The sequence below is a fragment of the Hyperoodon ampullatus genome (assembly GCF_949752795.1).
Source record: "Hyperoodon ampullatus genome assembly, chromosome: 17".
Taxonomy (NCBI): Eukaryota; Metazoa; Chordata; class Mammalia; order Artiodactyla; family Ziphiidae; genus Hyperoodon; species Hyperoodon ampullatus.
In genome coordinates, this window is record NC_136930.1 from 42,718,788 (window position 1) to 42,739,562 (window position 20,775).

Below are 20,775 nucleotides of genomic sequence, written 5' to 3' on the forward strand. Positions count from 1 at the left end.
TCTGCATATGTGCCAGTTCCCCAAGCCTCAGTTCCCTTAGGGTGACATGAAGAGAGCCAGGTGATGCTTAAACACATGGTGAGTTACATTAAAAGAGAGGAACCCCAAACTCAGGGAACCTGAAATTTTTGAAATGGGGAGTAAGCATGCCTGCCCTTTTCAGAGACAGACACTGTCTCTGTCTTCCATAGCTGTTTGCTATAGAAATGAACTTGAAAAGATAATCTGGAGCAAAGACAATGCCTTTTTCTAAGATATGTGGAAATGTGATAGACCTGTGGAAAAGTATCTCCCAACAGACATATACTCTAAAGGGCCTCTGTGAGGGCAACACTTTTCATCTAATCAAGGAATCAGCGAATTACAGCCTGCAAGCCAAATCCAGCCCACCACCTGTTTTTGTAAATAAAATTTTATTGGCACACAGACATACTCATTTAGATATTACTTACATGCTGCAATAGGCAAAGTCAAGTAGTTGCAGCAGAGAGCATATAGTGTGCAAAGCCTCCAGTGTTTGCCATCATCTAGCCTTTACAGAAAAAATTTGTTGACTGCTCAATCTAAACATTTAACTTTATGACAAGCCTTCATAAAATATTCCAAGCTTGCTTGTTTGTTCTAAAATATTTTCAGATTTTTTAAAGTTATTCTGTAATCCCAGTTGACTTCTTCCCAATTATTAAGGGTTACCCTGTCTGTACTATAGTTTTTTCTTATTACAAAAGGTTGTTAAGAGCAATTATCAGTGATTACTGTATTCTTAACTTTTTTAGTTTTAAAAACAATCTTATAGCAGATTATCACAATACAAAAGTATTTGGTTTATGAGCATTGCTTATTTGTCAGGTTGCATGCTTTTGAACCTCTGCTACAATCAGGTAACTAAAATATGGAAGTCATTATAATAAAGTGAATGAGCTCCCTGGGTTCTAGAATCCTACAGTCCCAGGTCTGCAACTTACCATTGAGATCCTTAGCAAGTTGTTTAACCCTTCTTTATTTTCCTCATCTGTAAAATGGATATGCTCTTACTAACTTAAAGAATTACCATTGAGATTGAATAAAACAATGAAAATCTTAGCACATAGTATGCACTTTAAAATATAAACTTTCTTCCTAAAATATAAAGCAAAAAAGCAAGTCCTATATTTATATATCACTTTAGAGCTGGAGTAGTCTCATTCCGTCCTCTGAATTTTTTATGGATAAGAGTATTGAGGCTCATATTGGTTATGTAATTTCAAGTCAAGGTGACAAAACTAGTTTGCAACTAAATTTAGGTTAGAATTAAGTTCCCCTGATTCCCAATTAGTGTTCCTTACAGTATACTATGTACATTTAACTATTCCATACAGATAAGTAAAATACCTGAACAGTTACAGCTGAGACTAGAACACAATAGTGAGTTTAGGGTTTGTGGCCTCATAAAAAGAAACCATAAAATAGTAAAGTTGCCCTTGCTCTAAGTTAGTTTTGACTCAGAAGTTCTTAATATATTTTTACTATTTGTCTATATGGAAAATATTATCTTGAAAGATGTCATATTACACACCTGCATTTGCTTGAAACTTGGTAGCTTGATAAATTGATAAGATAACTGGGTCATATGTTAAGTTTTTTGAAAGACCAACCCAAACATAGATCCTAATAAAAGAATGTTACACATTTCCTTTTAAAGGCTAAAAAAGCATTTCTCAGGACTCTTAAATTACCATATTCTGATACCAAGGGAAAATAAAATCTGGACTTAGAGTCTTGTTTGTACTTAGAAGGTTTTCCGGACAGGAAGGCAGTCTTGATGCAATGCAGTAAGCCACAATACCAGTGGGGCATTACAGGTGAAAAATCTGCAGCTGTACCCCTTCACCACAATGTATTACAACTGTATGCTGGAATATTTCCTGTACAGAAATAGGGTTTGGTTAACTTTGTTTCCCAAGAGTAGATCACATTAAAATGTTATAAAATCATGATTTCCTGCATTTTGAATACTTGTGGTTTCTCAACTGGTTCCAATATTTTAAGTTTTTTTTTTTTTGTATGACTGCTATTAGTTGAAGATGTATAGAAGCTTTTCTTTTCCTTCTTCAAAATCAACTAAAAAGCAAATACATATAAAAACTGGTATTATAAGCTAAAAAATTTGAGATTATACACATATTTGTATTTTATGCCACTATTAAATGGTGGGTTTATACTTTGAAGTAGAAGCATAAAAAACTGACATGCTGCTATCAGAATACATTTTATTTTTAATTAACTATTGAAAAGTATCTCTACTCAGTTGCTTTTGTTTTGTGAGATGAATATGTTTCTCCTCTTATAAATAATTGATTGTAGAAATGTTCTTCATGTTTAGAAGGACAGTTACTTAGGTCCAGTAATAATCATAAATAGAAACCACATCTGTATTTGCAGAGGCAAAGCTGGTTTTTTACCTTGTTAGGTTTTAATGTTTATATTGCTCTTTACATATCTTAATTTCTATAATAATACATAGATGTCCATTTATCCTAATTTCTATAATAATATATAATAAATATATAATAAATAATATATAATAAATTGTAAATAATATATAATAAATTATCCTAGCTTATATAATGATACAATGTATATATACATTGTCTCTTTCAATCCACTATTTAAGCTCAGACCTCACATTCTATATTTTAACTATCCACTTACCTACTCTCTAGTCATCAATTAAAAACTCTTTATCTACCTCTAATTTTTCTAGTGCATTCCCCACTGGGGAATATATTTGGTCTTATCACCACTTTGACATTGTGATAAATGTAGTGTATCCTTTTACTTGCTTAATGAGATAAAATAGCTTTCTATTAACAAAATAAGGGTTTTACAACAATTAACTCTTTCAAAAGTTATCAACTAGGAATGTTCCAGTGTGAAAGACCCTTTTCCCACCCAGGGGTATAGGTCAGAAAGAATTCAAAGAAATCGATACTTGAGGCAGTGGATAACAGAAAACTTTAAAGCTAAACAAAAGGCTCAAAAGGAAGAGCTGGGGAATGAGATGTCCACACAGACTTTGAAAAGTTCCAACAGATTCCTGGGAAACTAGGAGAATATGTACATGCATAAATCTGTGCACTTACCCCAAGCTCTGCACATGCTAAGAATGACCTAAGAAGGCCCTGTGCTCTCACCTCAGGCTGACGTTAAGGCTCTGCACAAACAGGAAGGGAAGGCCAGGGGAGAGTTGAGGGCATGCCTTAATAGGCACATAGAGCCCCTCAGCAGAGACTGGGTATACTTGTTGTTTCCAGGCCTTTAAGGAAATCTCTGTCTAATTATTAACTGACCACTAAGCTCACCAAGTAGAGACTTCAGTGGCCACATATAAAGAAAACAGACTTTTTAGAATTAATTCATAAATGTTAGTAACAACAACAACAAAAAAAAGAGAACAAATATCAATGACAAGAAGCCCTGGGGAAGGGAGTCTGATTTCCACAGTTGCCATTATTTATTAATAATATAATAATAGTAATATAGTTAATATTTATTAATATAATAAAATGTTATATCATTTAAAATGTCCAGTTTCCAACAAAAAAGTATGTGCTCTGCAAAGAAACAAAGTCTGACCCATATACAGAGGAAAAAAGTAATCAATAGTAACTGTCCCTAAGATGCCCAGATGTTGACCTCACTAGACAGACTTGAACTGTCTATTTTGAATATGTTCAAAAAAACCTAAAGAAAGCCTTGTCTAAAGGACTAAAGGGAAATATGAGAATGATGTCTCACTAAATAGAGAGTATCAATAAAAAGATAGAAATTGTAAAGAAAAAAAAAAAGAAATCCCCGAGTTGAAAAGTATAAAAAGTGAAATGAAAACTTTACTAGAGGGGCTCAATACCAGATTTGAGCAGGCAGAAGAAAGAAGCAGTGAATTTAAAGATAGGTCAATTGAGATTATTGATTGTTGAAAACAAAGTTAAAAGAATGAAGACAAGTGACCAGAGCCTTAGAGACTGTGGAATACCATCAAGTGTACCAATATGTGCATGAGGGGAGGCCTAGAAGGAAAGGAGAGAAAGGAGAATAAAGACTCTTTGAAAAGCTAATGGCTGAACACTTCCCAAATTTAATTAAAAACATTAGTCTGCACATCTAGGAAGTTCAATGAACTCCATGTAGAAAAAACTCAAAGATTTCCATACCAAACAATCAATCTATCCAAAAAAAAAAACCAAAAACAAAACACCCTGACTGCAACTAGAGAGAAGTGACTCATCATATATAAGGGATACTCAGTAAGATTAACAGCTGATTTCTCATCAGCAACCATGGAGACCAGAGGCAGAGAGAGAATATATTCAAAGTGCTGAAAGAAAAAGGCAGCTGAAGAGAAAATAATTTCCAAATTAAGTAACTATAAATGACTGGGATTAATGGTAAGGGTCAAAATGTATTCTGCATTCAGATTTCTTTCTATGAATCCACTTTAAAGAAACTGAAAGTGGAAATTGTAAATGATACATTATGGAGTCTATTTTTCTTCTTTAATCTAAAGGTAATTAGTTTAAGGAGCAAAGGATTTATAGCCAGAAGGTCTGCCACTTCTAAATGTGTAACCTTGAACATATTACCTAACTTCTTTAAGCCACAGTTCACTTATCTGTAAAATGGGAATAATGTATTCCTCACTAAGATAATATACAAAAAAAGTCTGTAAATTGTAAAAGGCTGTTCTTCTACCACAGCTTCCATCAGTATTTTTATTACTGCTACTACCAAAATCACAGATGATGATGGAAAAGCAAACTGTTTTACCCCTACTGTACTGACCTGTTAATTGGTGCCCTGAGAAATCTGGAAATGTAGTGGGAGGAGTGATAAAGATGGTATCCTCTGATGTAACCTAGCCTTAATAACTTACTACTGAATGGAAGTTCCAGCTTTGTGCTCAATAACCAGCCCTACACAGTCAGCTAGGCTCTTTATTTTGTCATAATATAAAGGAAAGGACAGCTGAATCAGATTGATAGAATGTATCACTTGCTAAATACTACCACCTCTTTATTATGTACGTAAATACAGGGAACACACTTCCTCTGTATCCTTTTCTGAGGTTGCTTGGTGGCACTGAGTGGGCAAAGGGGCAATGGCCCAGCTTTAGCAGTCCCTGGACAAAGAATTCAGACCTGTTTATCTATGAGCAGATGGGCAGTTGCAACCCTAATAGTCTTGGCAGTACTATTAAATAATAAAAACAAATTAAGTGCCAAAATATTCTTTGTACCAAAAATATTTTTAAATGGCCAACACACATGCAAATCTTCCCAAATTAGCCATCAAATGGAAACAAATCTTGGAATCATATTTTAAATGCAAAAATACATGTGCTTTTACCAACTGGCAGATATACAACCTAAAATATATTCATATGCAGAGACCACATATGCTTAGAGTACAGTTTATTATATATGGCTGGCTAATTTTTTAGGTCCTGTCAAATAATGGATAGGAAAACAAAATGTAATAAAAATATATATAATCTTGACAGTCATTTGAAATGTACCATGTGTTACATGTGGAATGTTTTCCAGTGAAACCAATTTACTTGTTCCCACTTCCCATGACTCAGTACTAGATATTTAGGCTTTCTAAACTATTTTTGGCAACCAAACTTTCTTGGAATAGTCATCTTTCCTTCAAATTATTCAGTGCAAGCATTAATAATAAATCCTCAGTTATAGATATGTAACTAAAAATCATTCACATCATCTCCTTCAAACCTAAAAGCACAAAATAAAGTTATTTTAAATAGATCACACAAAACAGAGCCCAGATTTATTCCTGAGAATAATTAATTGCTGCCATATGAATCACAATGTGACTGCGTTAGATTTTTAGTTTAATTCTGTTACTGCTAGACTAGAGATTAGCTGGGCAATGTCTACCTCTAACTGAAAGGCAAAGGAAAATTAGTGAGCTAATGAAAAGTTTGTTAAAAGTGGGTGTGATTGCAAAGTAATTTGAAAGGAGAGCTCAGTATATAAAACAAAACCTTTTTAGAATAGAAGGCTGTAAAAAAGATTATTTTTTCAGCACCTATCTTCATTCGTAAATTTTAAAACTATTTATTGAGCATATACTATGTACCTGACTCTGTGCTATGAGTTTATTGGAGAAATAGCTGGAGTTCGTTAAGAGTGCTTGTCAGAGAACACACGCAATGCAGCCAGGCCTCAGGAAGGAGCAGTAGGCTACTTTTAGAACCACAGCCATTGTCCCTACCCTCCTAAATGAGGTCTTAATTCCAACACATGCCTCACTTCCCTCTTTCCTAGTCACTACCCAAACTGTAAGATTTAGCCCCTCTTGCCTAGATACTGATTTGTATCCCTTTTTCCTTCCCTTACCAAAACCCCTTTCTCCTCTACCTCCCAGACCCTTCCACTGAGCCCTCGAGAACAGCTGTTCTGTGACCAGTGAACCTCCCTAAACCTCAGCCTCTTCTTCAAGAATTTCCTCTACCTCTTCACCTTAAATGAAATCCTGCTGTCCCCTGGGACTCTGTACACCACTGTAACCCGCCCTTAGGTGGAGGCAGTTTATTCTCCCACATCGTTTTTACCTCAGGGTCAGGAGATAAGGTGCTCTGCTGCTCACCTGTGCCACTTGCCTATACTCTTCTCCCCTCCTGTAAAGGCTTCCTGCTTTTTTGAGACTCCTTCCGTCCAATTATATCACCCTCATCCCTCTTCGTTGTTGCCATCTGCTATTTATTTGGTCGTCTGCCCTCATTCTCAGAAGTCTTCAGCCCATGGCTTCCAGCCGTTTCCTTCAGCGTCATTGACATCCATGTGAGAAAGCCCCAGCCAAGACCCCAGCTCCTCACTCTAGTGACCTCCTCCTCCACTCCGTCTGAATGCCCACTGCCACACACAAGCCCTGGAGCCTGTCAGCATCTCGAGCTGCTCCACCTCCTAAATCGCTCATTCCAGCATCCTGCTCTTCCTACTCATCCTACTCACAGTCTGTCCATCTCTCCAGCCCGCTCATTCGGCAAGCCCCAGTACACTCATTCATTAAACCGTAGAGAAATCCATAGTTCTCTGCTTTCTCCCTATCCATCAGCTTACTCTGTTTTCACATCCCCTTTCAACCAGTCTACCTTCTTTTTTTTTTTTTTTTTTTTTTTTTTTTTGCGGTATGCGGGCCTCTCACTGTTGTGGCCTCTCCCGTTGTGGAGCACAGGCTCCGGACGCGCAGGCCCAGCGGCCATGGCTCACGGGCCCAGCCGCTCCGCGGCACATGGGATCCTCCCAGACCGGGGCACGAACCCGTATCCCCTGCATCGGCAGGCGGACTCTCAACCACTGCGCCACCAGGGAGGCCCCAGTCTACCTTCTTAATTCGTCATTTAAAACACCTTCTTGCAAATAAGTACCCTAAACTTCCTTGTTCTCTTTCTCTCCGTTACACTCTCCTGATGAAAGGCTAAGGCTGGTTGAGTCTACAGGAATGTATCAACACAGTTAACTGCCTCTCCAACTCTCTAGAATAGCCAACTCCATACTCAAGATTTCCACTTGGATGGCTCACTGATGCCTCCAACTCAGCTTGTCTAAAAATGAACTTACGATCTCCCCTCTTCCACCTGACCCCACAAACCTACTCCCCAGTGGACAAGTCAATCTTACCCATCCCAGTAAATGACATCAGCACCCATACAGTTGCTTGGGCCAGACACCTGGGAGTCATCCTTAACACCTCCCTCTCCTATATCTAATCAGTGAACAGATGTTTATTCCTCAAGAATCTCCCACATACCACTCCATTGCCACCAACCATACCATAAGCCATTTACACTTCTAGCACAGATCACTGCCCTAGCCTCCTAATTGTCTGTTCACATCCATGCTTGCCCCATTCTCTTTTAACACATTCTCTACACAGTATCCAGAAACTTTTAAAAACATAAATTTGACTTTAAGCATTGCTTCTTTGCTTAAAACTCTTCAAAGATATCTCATTGACATTAAGATAAAGTCCAAAATCCTTATCATGGACTAAAATAATTTAGTTTTTATTACCTACATTTCACAAATGAGGGAACTGAGGCCCAGAGTCATTAAATAAGGTGCTCAAGGTCATAGAGCAGTGATTAAGGGTGAGGGCCAGGATTTTATCCTAAGTGAATGTAATACCAACAAGAGTTTTTTTTTATGTTGGAGAGATTTTAAAAATAAAGATTATATCTATATGACTTATAAACCTGTGGCTCAATATATATTTCAGTGGACAGTTGACTAAAATTACCTTTAAAATACTAATTGTACAGAGTGTTGTTATCAGCTTTTCTTTTGAGGTTTTGAGGACAAAAATGTTCTTAACATAGGGGAAAGGATTAATATGTGACTTTTGCACCTATAGGCATACAATCTTAAACTTTTTAAACAGAAGTTTCATTTATTAATACCCCTTTATTAACCAAGGGAAATAGGGTGTATAAAGGAAAATCCTGACAAACATGTAGCACATATTTTATGATGTGTTTCTATAGTAGTTCTCTATTGTTTTCTAAATTTTGAGAGTAGCCTGGAATGTTCCAGTTGTAGTATGTAACCTCAGAACCAGCCTCACACAAAGTTGTGAACTAAATAGAATTTTTCTTTGGCTTTCTTCCAAATCTCTCTTTTTGAACTTTCACAGTTTCTCTTTGCCTAAGCCCCAGTGTTGGTACAGTTTACTTTCATTGCCCTTAAACTACCTAATGGCTTCCCACAATGGTTCCCAGCTTGCATTGCCTTTTATTATGGATTTATTCCAACTCTCTCCTGTACGTCAAAACTTCCTAGTACTTTTTTCTTAAGGCCTCACTCTGCTTTCCAGTGTGATGGTCAATTTTCATAAGCTATTATACATTAATTTTCTTTTAACTAATTAATTTATTTATTTTTGCCTACGTTGGGTCTTCGTTCCTGCCCACGGGTTTTCTCTAGTTGCAGCAAGCAGGGGCTACTCTTCGTTGTGGTGCGTGGGCTTCTCATTGCGGTGGCCTCTCTTGTTGCAGAGCACAGGCTCTAGACGTGTGGGCTTCAGTAGTTGTGGCGCACGGGCTCAGTAGCTGTGGTGCACGGGCTTAGTTGTTACGCGGCATGTGGGATCTTCCCGGACCAGGGCTCAAACCCGTGTCCCCTGCATTGTCAGACGGATTCTTAACCACTGAGCCACCAAGGAAGTCCCTATTGTACATTCATTTTAATGGAGAACTTCTGGAGACAATACCAGAAACAAGTCTTTTTTTCACCCTATTTGCTGTGTAATCTCTCTACCAAGAAGATGATTTTTGAACTTTACATTCTGTTAATTTGTTACTAATAAAAAAAAAAGGTATGTTAAGTACGCTTTTCTAAACTCATTTGCCCTCTCCCATGAGATTCTTATGTGCTCACCCCACTTCCCACATCTTATCCATTTCTACTTATGACTTTCTTAAGCTAAAGGACTGACTTACTGGCAGTCTAGAAAGGAGTTAGGCAAGGAGATGTTCTTTTATCTCTCAAGTAATAGGCAACACACAAGGAAATATTTTAATAGATATACAGCAGAAAACCATATTGAACTATGATTACAAGGTTCCTGAACATCCAGGCTCAAGGTTTATTACTTTCTTCCCACAGGTCCAACCCATTGTTAAGAAATCTAGCGAGCAGGGCTCTTATTCACAACCTACCTGATTCTTTTAACAACACCCAAGCTTCAGAAGTGTTCTTTGAGCATGAGAAGGATAAATAATTAGTAACTAACATTTCTTAAGCTTTTATTATGTGGTATTAAATGGAAGGCTTTGTCTCTTTTAATCCTCACAGCAATTCATGAAATAGTTCCCTTATTATCCCCTTTTTAGGGATATGAGTACTGATGTTAGAAAAATCAATTTGCCTAAGAACTCATAGCTAATGGAACTAGAAATTGAATCCCATTAGGTATAACTCCAAAGTTTATGCTTTAATCTTCTATACTTCTTTGTGGATAATTTTTAATGTGCCATAGATGGACTGAATCACCCAGGATATGTGTATTTGTTCATTCATGAATTATTCATTCATTCATTCAGCAACTTTTTTTGAACATTCACTGTATACAGTTTGCCAGGTTCTGTGAAAATCCAAAGCTTAGCCAAATGGAAATCATTCCCTCAAGGAATGTGTCTACCAGAGAAAATGTCATGTATAGAAATAACTGTAACATGAGGTGTATAGTGATAAGAGCTATGAAACAGATTCCCATTTTTAAAAACTATTGGAGTTCAGAAAAGGGAAAGCATTTCTCCATCTGGGAGGTGAAAAGGCTCAAAGAAAGGTGGTATTTCATTTGGACCTTGATAGATGGGAAAGATTTAAACATTAGACAGTGAGAAACCAGGGATTCTACGGGTATTTGAGGCTGAGAGACAGTATAGGAACAAAAACCCAGAGAGGGGAAAGTTAGGAAAATGTATGTCATGGAAAGCAAGAAGAGGGAGAATTTCAAGAAATGGTGGCTAAAAGTAGAATTTATGGATATGTCACTTGTCCTTATCACTAACCAAAACATATGCTCTGTTTCATCACACTGTTAGCCTCTTACGCGTATCCATTTTGTGCCCCTTTCTTCCATTTAGCACGTCGCCATACATGGATGCTCAAGTCCCCATTTAAGGAAAAGAAACTGTTATAGATGGAGGTAAAATTTATTCCCATTCAAAGATTTAGAATCACTTATTTAGGAAAGGAAGGTTAAGGAGAAATCTATTCATTCAGGAAGCTTTTATTAATATCCTATTATGTTCCAAAAACTGATGCTAATATTTTTTAAAATAATATGCCATTTTTGCCTTAAGGATCACAGAGTCAACTAAAGGAGACAAACATGTAAATAAGGAATGGCGAAATGTAATGACGTCTGTGATAGAGGAGTGAGTTAGATATGGAAGTGACACGAGAGGCAGTGACCAGTTCTGAGAATGGTCATAATTAGGAAATGCTTCCAAAAGAGGAGACACATCTGAGCCCAGTCCTTTTTTTTTTTTTTTTAAGACAAATGGGATCAACCCACATGTTCTATTTTGAAGCTTAATTTTTTTTAAGTTAATAATATATCTTGAGTGTCTTTTGTGTTAGTATATATAGGTATTCCTTATTCATTTTAACAGTTGTACAGATCCATTCTATAGATCTGCATGTTATATTTAATTCCATATTGATGGATATTTGTATTTTTCCAATTTCTTACTAATACAGTACTGAAGTAAACACACATACATACACACACACACACGCACACACACACACACACACACATACTGGTATTGGAATATCTGTAAAACAAATTCTTAGATGTATCCTTCCAAGCATTTAATAGATATTGCCAAGTTATTCTTCAAAAATAATGGGTAGAAATGCTTTTTCCCACACCTCTACAGAAATTGGAAATGTCAGTCTTTTCAAACTTCCAGATTAATAAATAAAAATACTACATTATTGCTTTAATTTGAACTTATGTAAGTATTAGTGAAGTTGAGTATCTTTGCATGTTTACTGGCTGGTTATATCTTTTCTTCTGTAAATTAATTGCTATCAGAATCTGGGATATTACCTTATGCAAGCTAATAAATTAGCCTGTTAACGTTTTATGGATGCTGACAGAATATATTAGGCTTTTGGGTCAGAAACAAAGAATATTATTGCTCGTGGCACAGCAGTGTGTGCATCATGTTTGCATTGGTTTTTCTTGCCCCCAAGTCCCACAAGGGCAATGCAGAAGGGTCCCCAGGGGGATGCTCTGCATGCAGTAGATAAATGGCACAGCATGGAACATGGAGCTTGTCAAATCAAGCTCTTTTAGAGCAAGTCTGCTCTTTGTCCTGGAAAGAAACTTTACCTCATCACTCAAGGATGCTTTCTGCAAACAGAACCTGAGAAATGGTCCCTTGTTAACAGCTTTCAGGGCCTTGCATCCTTTGCATACCTGGCGAGAACATGCAGGGATGTTCAGGGCCTCTTCCAACAACTGCCTTTGCTTATTTTTCTATATGCTTACTTAGCATTTTCTCATTGATTTGTAAGAGCTCTCTGCTATCACAACAAGTATTTGTAGATCTGTCATTAACTATTACCTGTTTTATCCTAACCTTGCTTTTTATTAATTTTGATGTTATCAGTTGTGAGGTTTGTTTGTTTGTTGTTCGTTTTACCATCCGCGGGTTTCATGCCATACACAGAAAAGGCTACCCTATTATGATAAAAATATTAACTGATTTTTTTCTCTTATGTTTTCAGTTTTTAGCCTTTAATATCTTGATCCTTTTGGAATTTACTTACATATAGGAATGATATAGGGACCCACTTTGGTTTTACCAAATGGCTAACCAGTTCTTGCAACCTCATTTCCCATCTTTCCCCTACTTATTTGAAATGGTACCTTCATCACACACTAAAATTTATCTGTACTTACATATTATTTTTTTTCTTCTTCTAATCTATTTGTATGTTACTACTCCAACCTTATCTTTTAATTTTAATTAGTATAGCTTTATAATAGACTTAGCATCTGGTAGAATTTATTCCCCACCCTTTCTCCTTTATTTAAAAACTTTCTTGACTATTTCCACATATTATTCTTGAATGAGTCTTTTGAAATAAAGTAGGTAAACAGGATGAATAGAACTATGAAAAGAAATCCTAAACTACTGTCCTTTACAACTGTATCCCCTTTTTTAAAAGTCTCATTAATGTTATAACTTTTATGAAGATTCAAGTTGCATGTCAACAAATACAGAAACATCATTTCTGTTTGCATCTTCTAAAATCTTCTTTCTTTTAATATAGATTCCTTGTAGTTTGGAATACTGGGATGAACTCCAGAAGGTTTTTGTTGCATTTCGAGAATTTAGTCTGTCTGAAAGCAAAGTTTGTGAACTGCAGTTGCCAGATATCAATCTTGTGAATGACCAGAAGAAACTGGTATCCTCGGATCTTTGGAGAATTGTTTTGAACAGCAGCCAAAATGGAGCTGATGACCAAAGGTAACTCAGTGAACAAAGTGAAAAATGAAATAGTGGCATTATACTAGGAAACAATCGTCAGGTCATCTTATCTAGTGGCCCCTCACTTAACTATATCGCAGCTCTCTAGCAGCTGCATCTGTCTGAACTACAGATGAGAACCAGGAAGCGAGATAGAAGCTGATGTTTCAAAGTCTATGCACTAAAATTCCTGTGTTTTACTGTGAGCTCTTAAGAACCTGTTCCTTAAATATAAAAGGAAAAAAGAGCAAAAAACAAACTTCAAAAAAGAAAATCCTGTTATCCTGAGCTAAAAAATATAGAGGAAAAAGCCATACACACTTCAGTAGACTCTTAGTGACACAGTCATCAATATGTGTAAATGTTAACGCTGGGGCATTAAAAGAAACGTTAAGTAAATTGAATTGTCTCCTTCTTTTTGGAACTACTTCCTTCTTAAGGGGTTTTTAAAAAAACTTTAAAAGACAGGCCTCCAGACATTAGGAAAACTTGACTAACCAAAATAATTTATACTCAAGATTTCAGATAGCCAAAGTTTTATTCACCTCTTGAATCTATTTGACTTTAATGTATCTCTAGAGCTATAGACTTCAGGTATTCTGAATCGTGTCCCCAGAACTTCCTGTTCCACACCTCCTACAGGATATCTGGTTAGTGACAAAACAGGGCCAGATTGTCCCTATTTCCAATGTTTGCCTGCTTAATACATCCACTAACTTAGAGTAGAGAAAAAATGGCTTCAGCAATTTATTCTTCAAGTGCTCCTTCTAGTTTACATATCCTTATTATGTCTTTCTGTTCATGCTCCCCTAAATGACAAGAAAAAGAAACGAAATCACCATCAATAGAACAGTTGTTTGGGTCACATGATATGTGTACTGTGGGCCTGTGCCTTGCTTCCCATCACTTTCAATGTCCTACCTTCTAATTCTCCTGACGAGTTTGCTCTAGCATTATCTTATTCTTTGTATATAATCCACCCCCCCTTTTTTCCCCCAAACAACATTTTGACACTAACAAGAAAAAAACATCCACCGTTCCAACACCCTGTGATTGAACTGTTTTCTCTTTTTTACCTTTATTTTTACCCATCATTGTATGCATTTACAGGGTTATAATCATAGCACACCATTTTGTATTCTAATTCCTCTTTTATATTATAGATGTTTTCTCTTTTTTACCTTTATTTTTGCCCATCATTGTATGCCTTTATAGGGTTATAATCATAGCACACCATTTTGTATTCTAATTCCTGTTTTATATTATAGATAGTTGTGAATGCTTTCTCTTTTTGTAATTAATAGTAATATATGTTCATTGAAGAACATCTGGGAAATAAAGAAAATAGTACCACCCATCATCATATCACACCGCGATAACCTCTGTTCACATTAGTCTGTAGCATCACAGTCTTTTTCGTTGATTACTTTGTATGCTTAATAATAATATATTTTTTTACTTTATGGTTTCTATTTCTAGGTCATTTGGGCTCTTTAAAAATAATTGCCTTCCCAGTATATTACCTAGTAATGTACGACTGGTGAAAATATATTAGAGGAGTGGGGTCTTGATTTTACCTATATGAAATGCAGCAGTGAAAAGAACACCCATCCTGGGAGGAGTTAGCAGAGGGATAGAAAGATTGCCTATTCTAAGCATAGTTACCTAGTCAGAAACCAGGAAATCTCAGAAAACAGAGCGATGGGTAATGAAATTTTTTTAAATCTGAGTTTCATTATTAGTATCAAGTTAGAAATCATTTCTTGATTCTAATTATCAAAGAATGCATTTTCATCATTGAAAGAAGCATTTTGGACAAGGTTAATTCCTCTGAATCTGAAACATTCATAAAAATCACTTTGTGGTAAGCTTAGCACTGCAGAAATGTGGAACCTTTAGGGAATGGAAATTTATGCAGACAGTCAAATTTAGGCAGTTTTTCACCAAGCTTTTGACATTGTAATCACAGATCTTTTGTCCTCACCTTGGATTTTTCAACTTGCCTAATATTTCACAACTGATCTTGCTTTAAATTGTTTGACATTAAGCATTTTTCAGGTAGAAATTGGTATTTGTGAAATTAAATTTAAAGAGCTGGTTTAAAAATCAACATAATAAAACACTATTAAGACATTTTTCAAAAAGGACAGTAAATAAATTTCATCCAGTTTCTTTAAGGAAAACATCAGTGCTTTGATGATATGTCGACATTTCACATAGAAATAAAAGTGCTACAGTTAGATCCAGTGTATTCTGTCATGAGAAATCTAAAACTGGACAAAAACCTGACACTTTTATGATTAGAAATTATCTTATCTTAAATAATATTTATGGTTTGAGAAGGATATGCATCAGACTGTTGTACATTACTGGAAGAAAGTTCATAAAAATAAGTCCCATGAAGCTTAATCTAAAAAAAAAAAAAAAAAAAGCATCTTGCCCACAGTTGTCAAAAGTGCAACAGTGTAGGATATTTAGTGGTAATGGCATCACTGTGTGTATGTAAATAGAAGCACTATGTATTAGAGACTTTCAAGTTAGCAGACCTGGGTTTAAGTCCTGGCTCCATCACGAACTAGCTGTTTGGCCCTGAGAAACTGATTTCTAAGCTGAGACCTTAAGGAATGGGTAGGAGCTAACCAGTCTGAGGGGTGACAGGTAGCCTTCGGTACAAAGGACTGGAGACCAAAGATTCACTCTCTTAAACCTTGGTCTGTTTATCCCATACAGGCATATTATCTTCAATTCAATCCGCGTGTATTTGTAATAATTATTTTCCACTATCTTTTTTTTTTTTTTTTTTTTTTTTTGGTACGCGGGCCTCTCACTGTTGTGGCCTCTCCCGTTGCGGAGCACAGGCTCCGGACGCGCAGGCTCAGCGGCGATGGCTCACGGGCCCAGCCGCTCCGCGGCATGTGGGATCTTCCCAGACCACGACACGAACCCGTGTCCCCTGCATCGGCAGGCAGACTCTCAACCACTGCGCCACCAGGGAAGCCCTCCACTATCTTTAATTAATGGTTTGCTTGATCATATGAAAATGAATGATGGGTAACTGTTGTTTTTTTCAAGGTAGCATTGGAAGGAGAGTAACTTAAGCTTAGTTTCCACAATAGTATTGACCTTTAGAAGAGTTCTCTTTCTATTTGTGGTGCACTGGACTGAAGCAAGAGATACAGCCTTTAAAAGCCCTGATCAGGGTATCCATTTCAGCTATTTATTTTTAATCTCAGCATGTATGTATTTGCCCACCCCCACTGCCCACTGCTGAAGCCTAAATAAACCCCTTTTCCCAGTAGGTCCTGACAAGAAACAGACAGCACACTCAGACTGGTTAACTGAGGAGAGTTTACTGTAAAGACTGTTTACAAAAGTGTTGGCAAGGTGAAGGGATAGGACAGTACCCTGAGGCTAGAAACCATCCCACTCTTAGTCCTGAAAGAGCCAGGTAATAGAGCCATTACCAAAACTAACCCAGAACCGGTGGTTGTAGCTGTTTTTGGTGGAGGGACCAACAGTGTGCAGAGACGTGGCTAAGAAGGAGCCAGGAGAATATGAGTCCTCCCGCCACTGTCTTCACACCTTCTGATCTCCCTTGGGCACCGTCCACTGGCCGAACCAAAAGACAAGCCAAGGACAAAGCAGCTTGTTGATACAGTCAGGGGCAGAGACGAGGATGGGGAGGGGTGGAAAGCGGATTTAGAGAGCAAACAAGATAACCAGCAAGCACACACTGCATTTGGAATTTACAGTTTCTTACCTAGTGATGGGACCTAGGCGGAAAGATGAGAAATGGCTGGTGGGCCCAACTCTCAGGCTTTGGGCCACTCTACTAGGTTCCCTGAGTTTGGTATCAACAAGATGTCTTCTGATGAACCAGAACAACTTTCTACTTTGTTTCCACCTCTTACCCTCACCCCAATGGCTAACTCCAGAAGTGTGTGACTATCTAAAGTCACAAGTTACAGGCAATTATTGTGTTACACAGTAATAACTGTGAAGATCTTGATATATATGTCCAGTTAACTTTATGACAAATTGTTTGATAATAATGCTAAACTGTTTATCTGTGCCGAGTCTTTAGTAGTTTTGTCCATATTACATGGTCACTTTCTCACAATGTTAAAATGTGAGAGTAGATTGCTTACAAGGACTTTTTATCCCCACCCCCAGAACGTTGGTTCATAGAAGAAGGTATCCTGGAAAAAGAAGTGTGTGGCTCTTTCTTCATGTGATAAAAATGGAAACTCTGTTGAGTTTTTTAGAGTGCAAAATAAAAAAAATAAGATTTTCTCCTTCTCCCTAAAGATCCTGGAAGTCGCTGTCCACTCATATTTAGTGATCTTTGAGACAGTGGTCCACAGCTTTTTGTGTATGTGAAGAAGAGATGCTTTTTATTTACCAAACCTTCATTCTTGTGTGTATAGCCAGTGCAGGAATCAGAGGAAGAGCGTTGTGATGGTAAAGTCCCTGGATCATTTCCTTTCTCCTCACTGGTTGAACTTTCTCCTACCAGAAGGTCACTGTGGCCTCTAGATATTGTTTGCCTCCATTTGGCTACTTGGATCTGTACCTTTAGATGTACCTAAATTTGCTGGGTACCATTTTTTTTTAACCTTTTGACTTTCATAAGCCATTCAGACAACAATCTTGACGTCTAGAACTGCTTTGCCACCTTGTTACAAGGTATTGACAGTAGTCCCCTGTGCTATACAGTAGGTCCTTGTTGCTTATCTATTTTAATTTTTTTTAATTAATTTATTTATTTTTGGCTGTGTTCGGTCTTCATTGCTGCACATGGGCTTTCTCTAGTTGTGGCAGGTGGGGGCTACTCTTCGTTGTGGTGCACGGGCTTCTCATTGCGGTGGCTTCTCTTGTTGCGGAGCACGGGCTCTAGGCGCGTGGACTTCAGTAGTTGCAGCACACGGGCTCAGTAGTTGTGGCTCATGGGCTCTAGAGCACAGGCTCAGTAGTTGCGGCCCACGGACTTAGTTGCTCCAGCATGTGGAATCTTCCCGGACCAGGGCTCAAACCCCTGAATTGGCAGGCGGATTCTTAACCACTGTGCCACAGGGAAGCCCTGCTTATCTATTTTATATGTAGTAGTTTGTATCTACTAATCCCAAACTCTTAATTTATCCCTTCCCCGACCCATCCCCCACTATCCCCCTTGGTAACCATAAGTTTGTTTTCTATTTCTGTGAGTCTATTTCTGTTTTGTAAATAAGTTCATTTATATCATTTTTTTTTTAGATTCCACATATAAGTGATATATGATTTGTCCTTGTCTGGCTGACTTACTTCACTTAATATGATAATCTCTAGCTACATCCATGTTGCTGCAAATGGCATTATTTCACTCATTTTTATGGCTGAGTAATATCCCATTGTGTATATATACTACATCTTCTTTATCCATTCACCTGTTGATGGAATTTTTTTAATAAAATAGAAGCTATCAATGTGAAAAGGACAAATACTGTATAATTCCACTTATATGAGATACCAAGAGTAGTCAAATTTATGAAGACAAAAGTAGAATGGTGGTTGCCAGGAGATGAGGGTGAGGAAAATTGTTTAATGGGTATAGACTTTCAGTTTGGGAAGATGAAAAAATTCTGAAGATGGATGATGATGTTAGTTGCACAACAATGTGAATGTACTTAATGCCACTGAACTGTACACTTTTAACTGGTTAAAATAGTGAATTTTAAGTTATGTATATTTTACCACAATTTAAAAAATATTTTCAGTAACTTCCCCACGCCATTTTATAGGTGTACTAGGTTACAACAGAGGTGTATTTCTTATTTGGGGTTAGAGTTAAAACATTCCCCAAAAAAGACAGATCTAAGGTGTAGAGAGAACATGGTGTAGCATGTTCTTGTCTTCTCTCCTCCATGCGGTGCTCTCCCAGGATGGACAGGACAGTGTTTTTGCAGTAGGCAGGGGAGAGTTTAGGTGAACCAAATTTGAGAAACAGTGCCACACTGGGATGAATGACAGTGTGATATTGTCAGATCCCTCTTGGGAGCTAAAGGTAATCACCAGCAACTGACATTAAACTAAGTAACCAGTACGGTACCCTGTTTGCCAACCAGGAAAAGAGGGATGAGATTTTTTTTCTCTTATGGAGTGATAGACATTATGCTAAGCAGTTTCTATGTAGTACCTCCTTTAATACTCAAAAAGTAAGTCCAGTTACTATACTTACTTTACAGATGAGAAAACAGATTTAGCTAGATGAAATAATTTGCCCATGATTACAGTGTAAGTGGAAGCAGTGCAAGCATTTTCATCTCGGTTTTCTTAGCTCAATCATTCTCTGCTTAATCTCTATGCTATATTATAAAACTCTTATTACCACAGAGGGATACAGAGAAAAGCCCAAGGCTTTATCAGTCAAGTCAGATCATTGTTGGATACCTTCAGAGCTATAGGGGTGACATCCAGGGGTGAATCTTTAAGGATTATGCCTGGGTCCCTGCAGTGTCTATGGATCAATCAAGGTCTAAACTTACTAAAACACTCCTTGTTTAAAGGAGTTGATACCCTTCTGTGGGTCACCCAGGACAGTTAATAAGTCCCTTTGGCTAAAATGAAGGTATGGATATGTAAAACTCCTGCCATACTTTCTACTCTTTAGAATATTTCCTCTATTCTAAAAATTTGAATTTCCATTAGGAACTTATTGATATTTGAACTAACTACTGAATCTTGAGTTCTATGTATTACTATTTGTAAGGTTTTGCTCCTTGGAGCCATCTTTACTTTTCCATTTCTGATTATTACACATCTCATGAATTATGTTTTTCCTTTTGATATCTGGATCAGATTGAAGTCCATTGTACTTAATTAAGGAAATGATATAAATGTAGTTGCTATAAGTGTCCCTAGCAGGGTCATTGTTCTCATCTTTATGACTGTTTAGCTCTATCATAGTTAGATATTTTTAATCCTTATGTAAAAGGTAAACATGCATATGCTACTTTTATAGTGTATAGTGATGATCAAATTAAGTTGAATATCAAAAAACTATAAATTTACTGATTCAAAATATAAAGCATTTCATGTGCATATACCATATTAATTTTGTGTTTAAGACATTTTAATTTTGATATAACTCCAATTTTTAAATAAAACTCTAAATTTTTAAATATAGATTAATCTAGTAACATTTTAGTCAGGATTTCAAGATGGAAAGAGTGCTGACCACTTGAATATATATGTTAGGAGTTACTATATAGACCTAAAAATATCTTTTAACCATTGATTTGTACATTTAATTTAGGAAAAGTGAAAAATCAATCAATTTCTTATAAATAAAGATTTTGACACGCACTTATTTGTGATGTCTTAGCAACCTTTTTCAACATGTTACAGAATTTGCTACTCTCAAGAGAGAGAAAAGTAAATCTTGGAAAATCTCAAGAGTGTCAAAAATTGCAGTTGACAGAGAAATTCTTCAGATAAACACCTCAAATTGTGTACTTACTTTTTTAAAACTGATCTCAAAGTACTCTCACCTGGATTTTTAATAATATTTTGACTAACACTATACCCTATTTTTAACAACTTCTTGAAGTATTATAAGGGAGAGATTTCATATGTGTAAAACACATGTACAACTAGTACAGTTTGGTCTTTCTGAATAAATATAAGTTTTAATTTTACATTGCCAATGAGATCTTTTTTTAACTTTAATTTTTTTAATTGAAGTATAG

At 36.7% G+C, this 20,775-nt stretch overlaps 1 protein-coding gene across 5 annotated transcripts in view; it reads left to right on the forward strand.

The window, feature by feature from the left end:
• The window catches only part of VPS13B (vacuolar protein sorting 13 homolog B), a gene marked incomplete at both ends in the record, with an annotated part of 778,321 nt that overhangs the window by 659,350 nt on the left and 98,196 nt on the right, over positions 1-20,775 (forward strand). For all 5 annotated transcript variants that reach the window (XM_079722541.1, XM_079722545.1, XM_079722542.1 and 2 more), the window contains one exon: positions 12,855-13,051. In XM_079722541.1, coding sequence (XP_079578667.1) covers positions 12,855-13,051 — 197 coding nt within the window. The remainder of the gene's footprint in view (positions 1-12,854; positions 13,052-20,775) is intronic.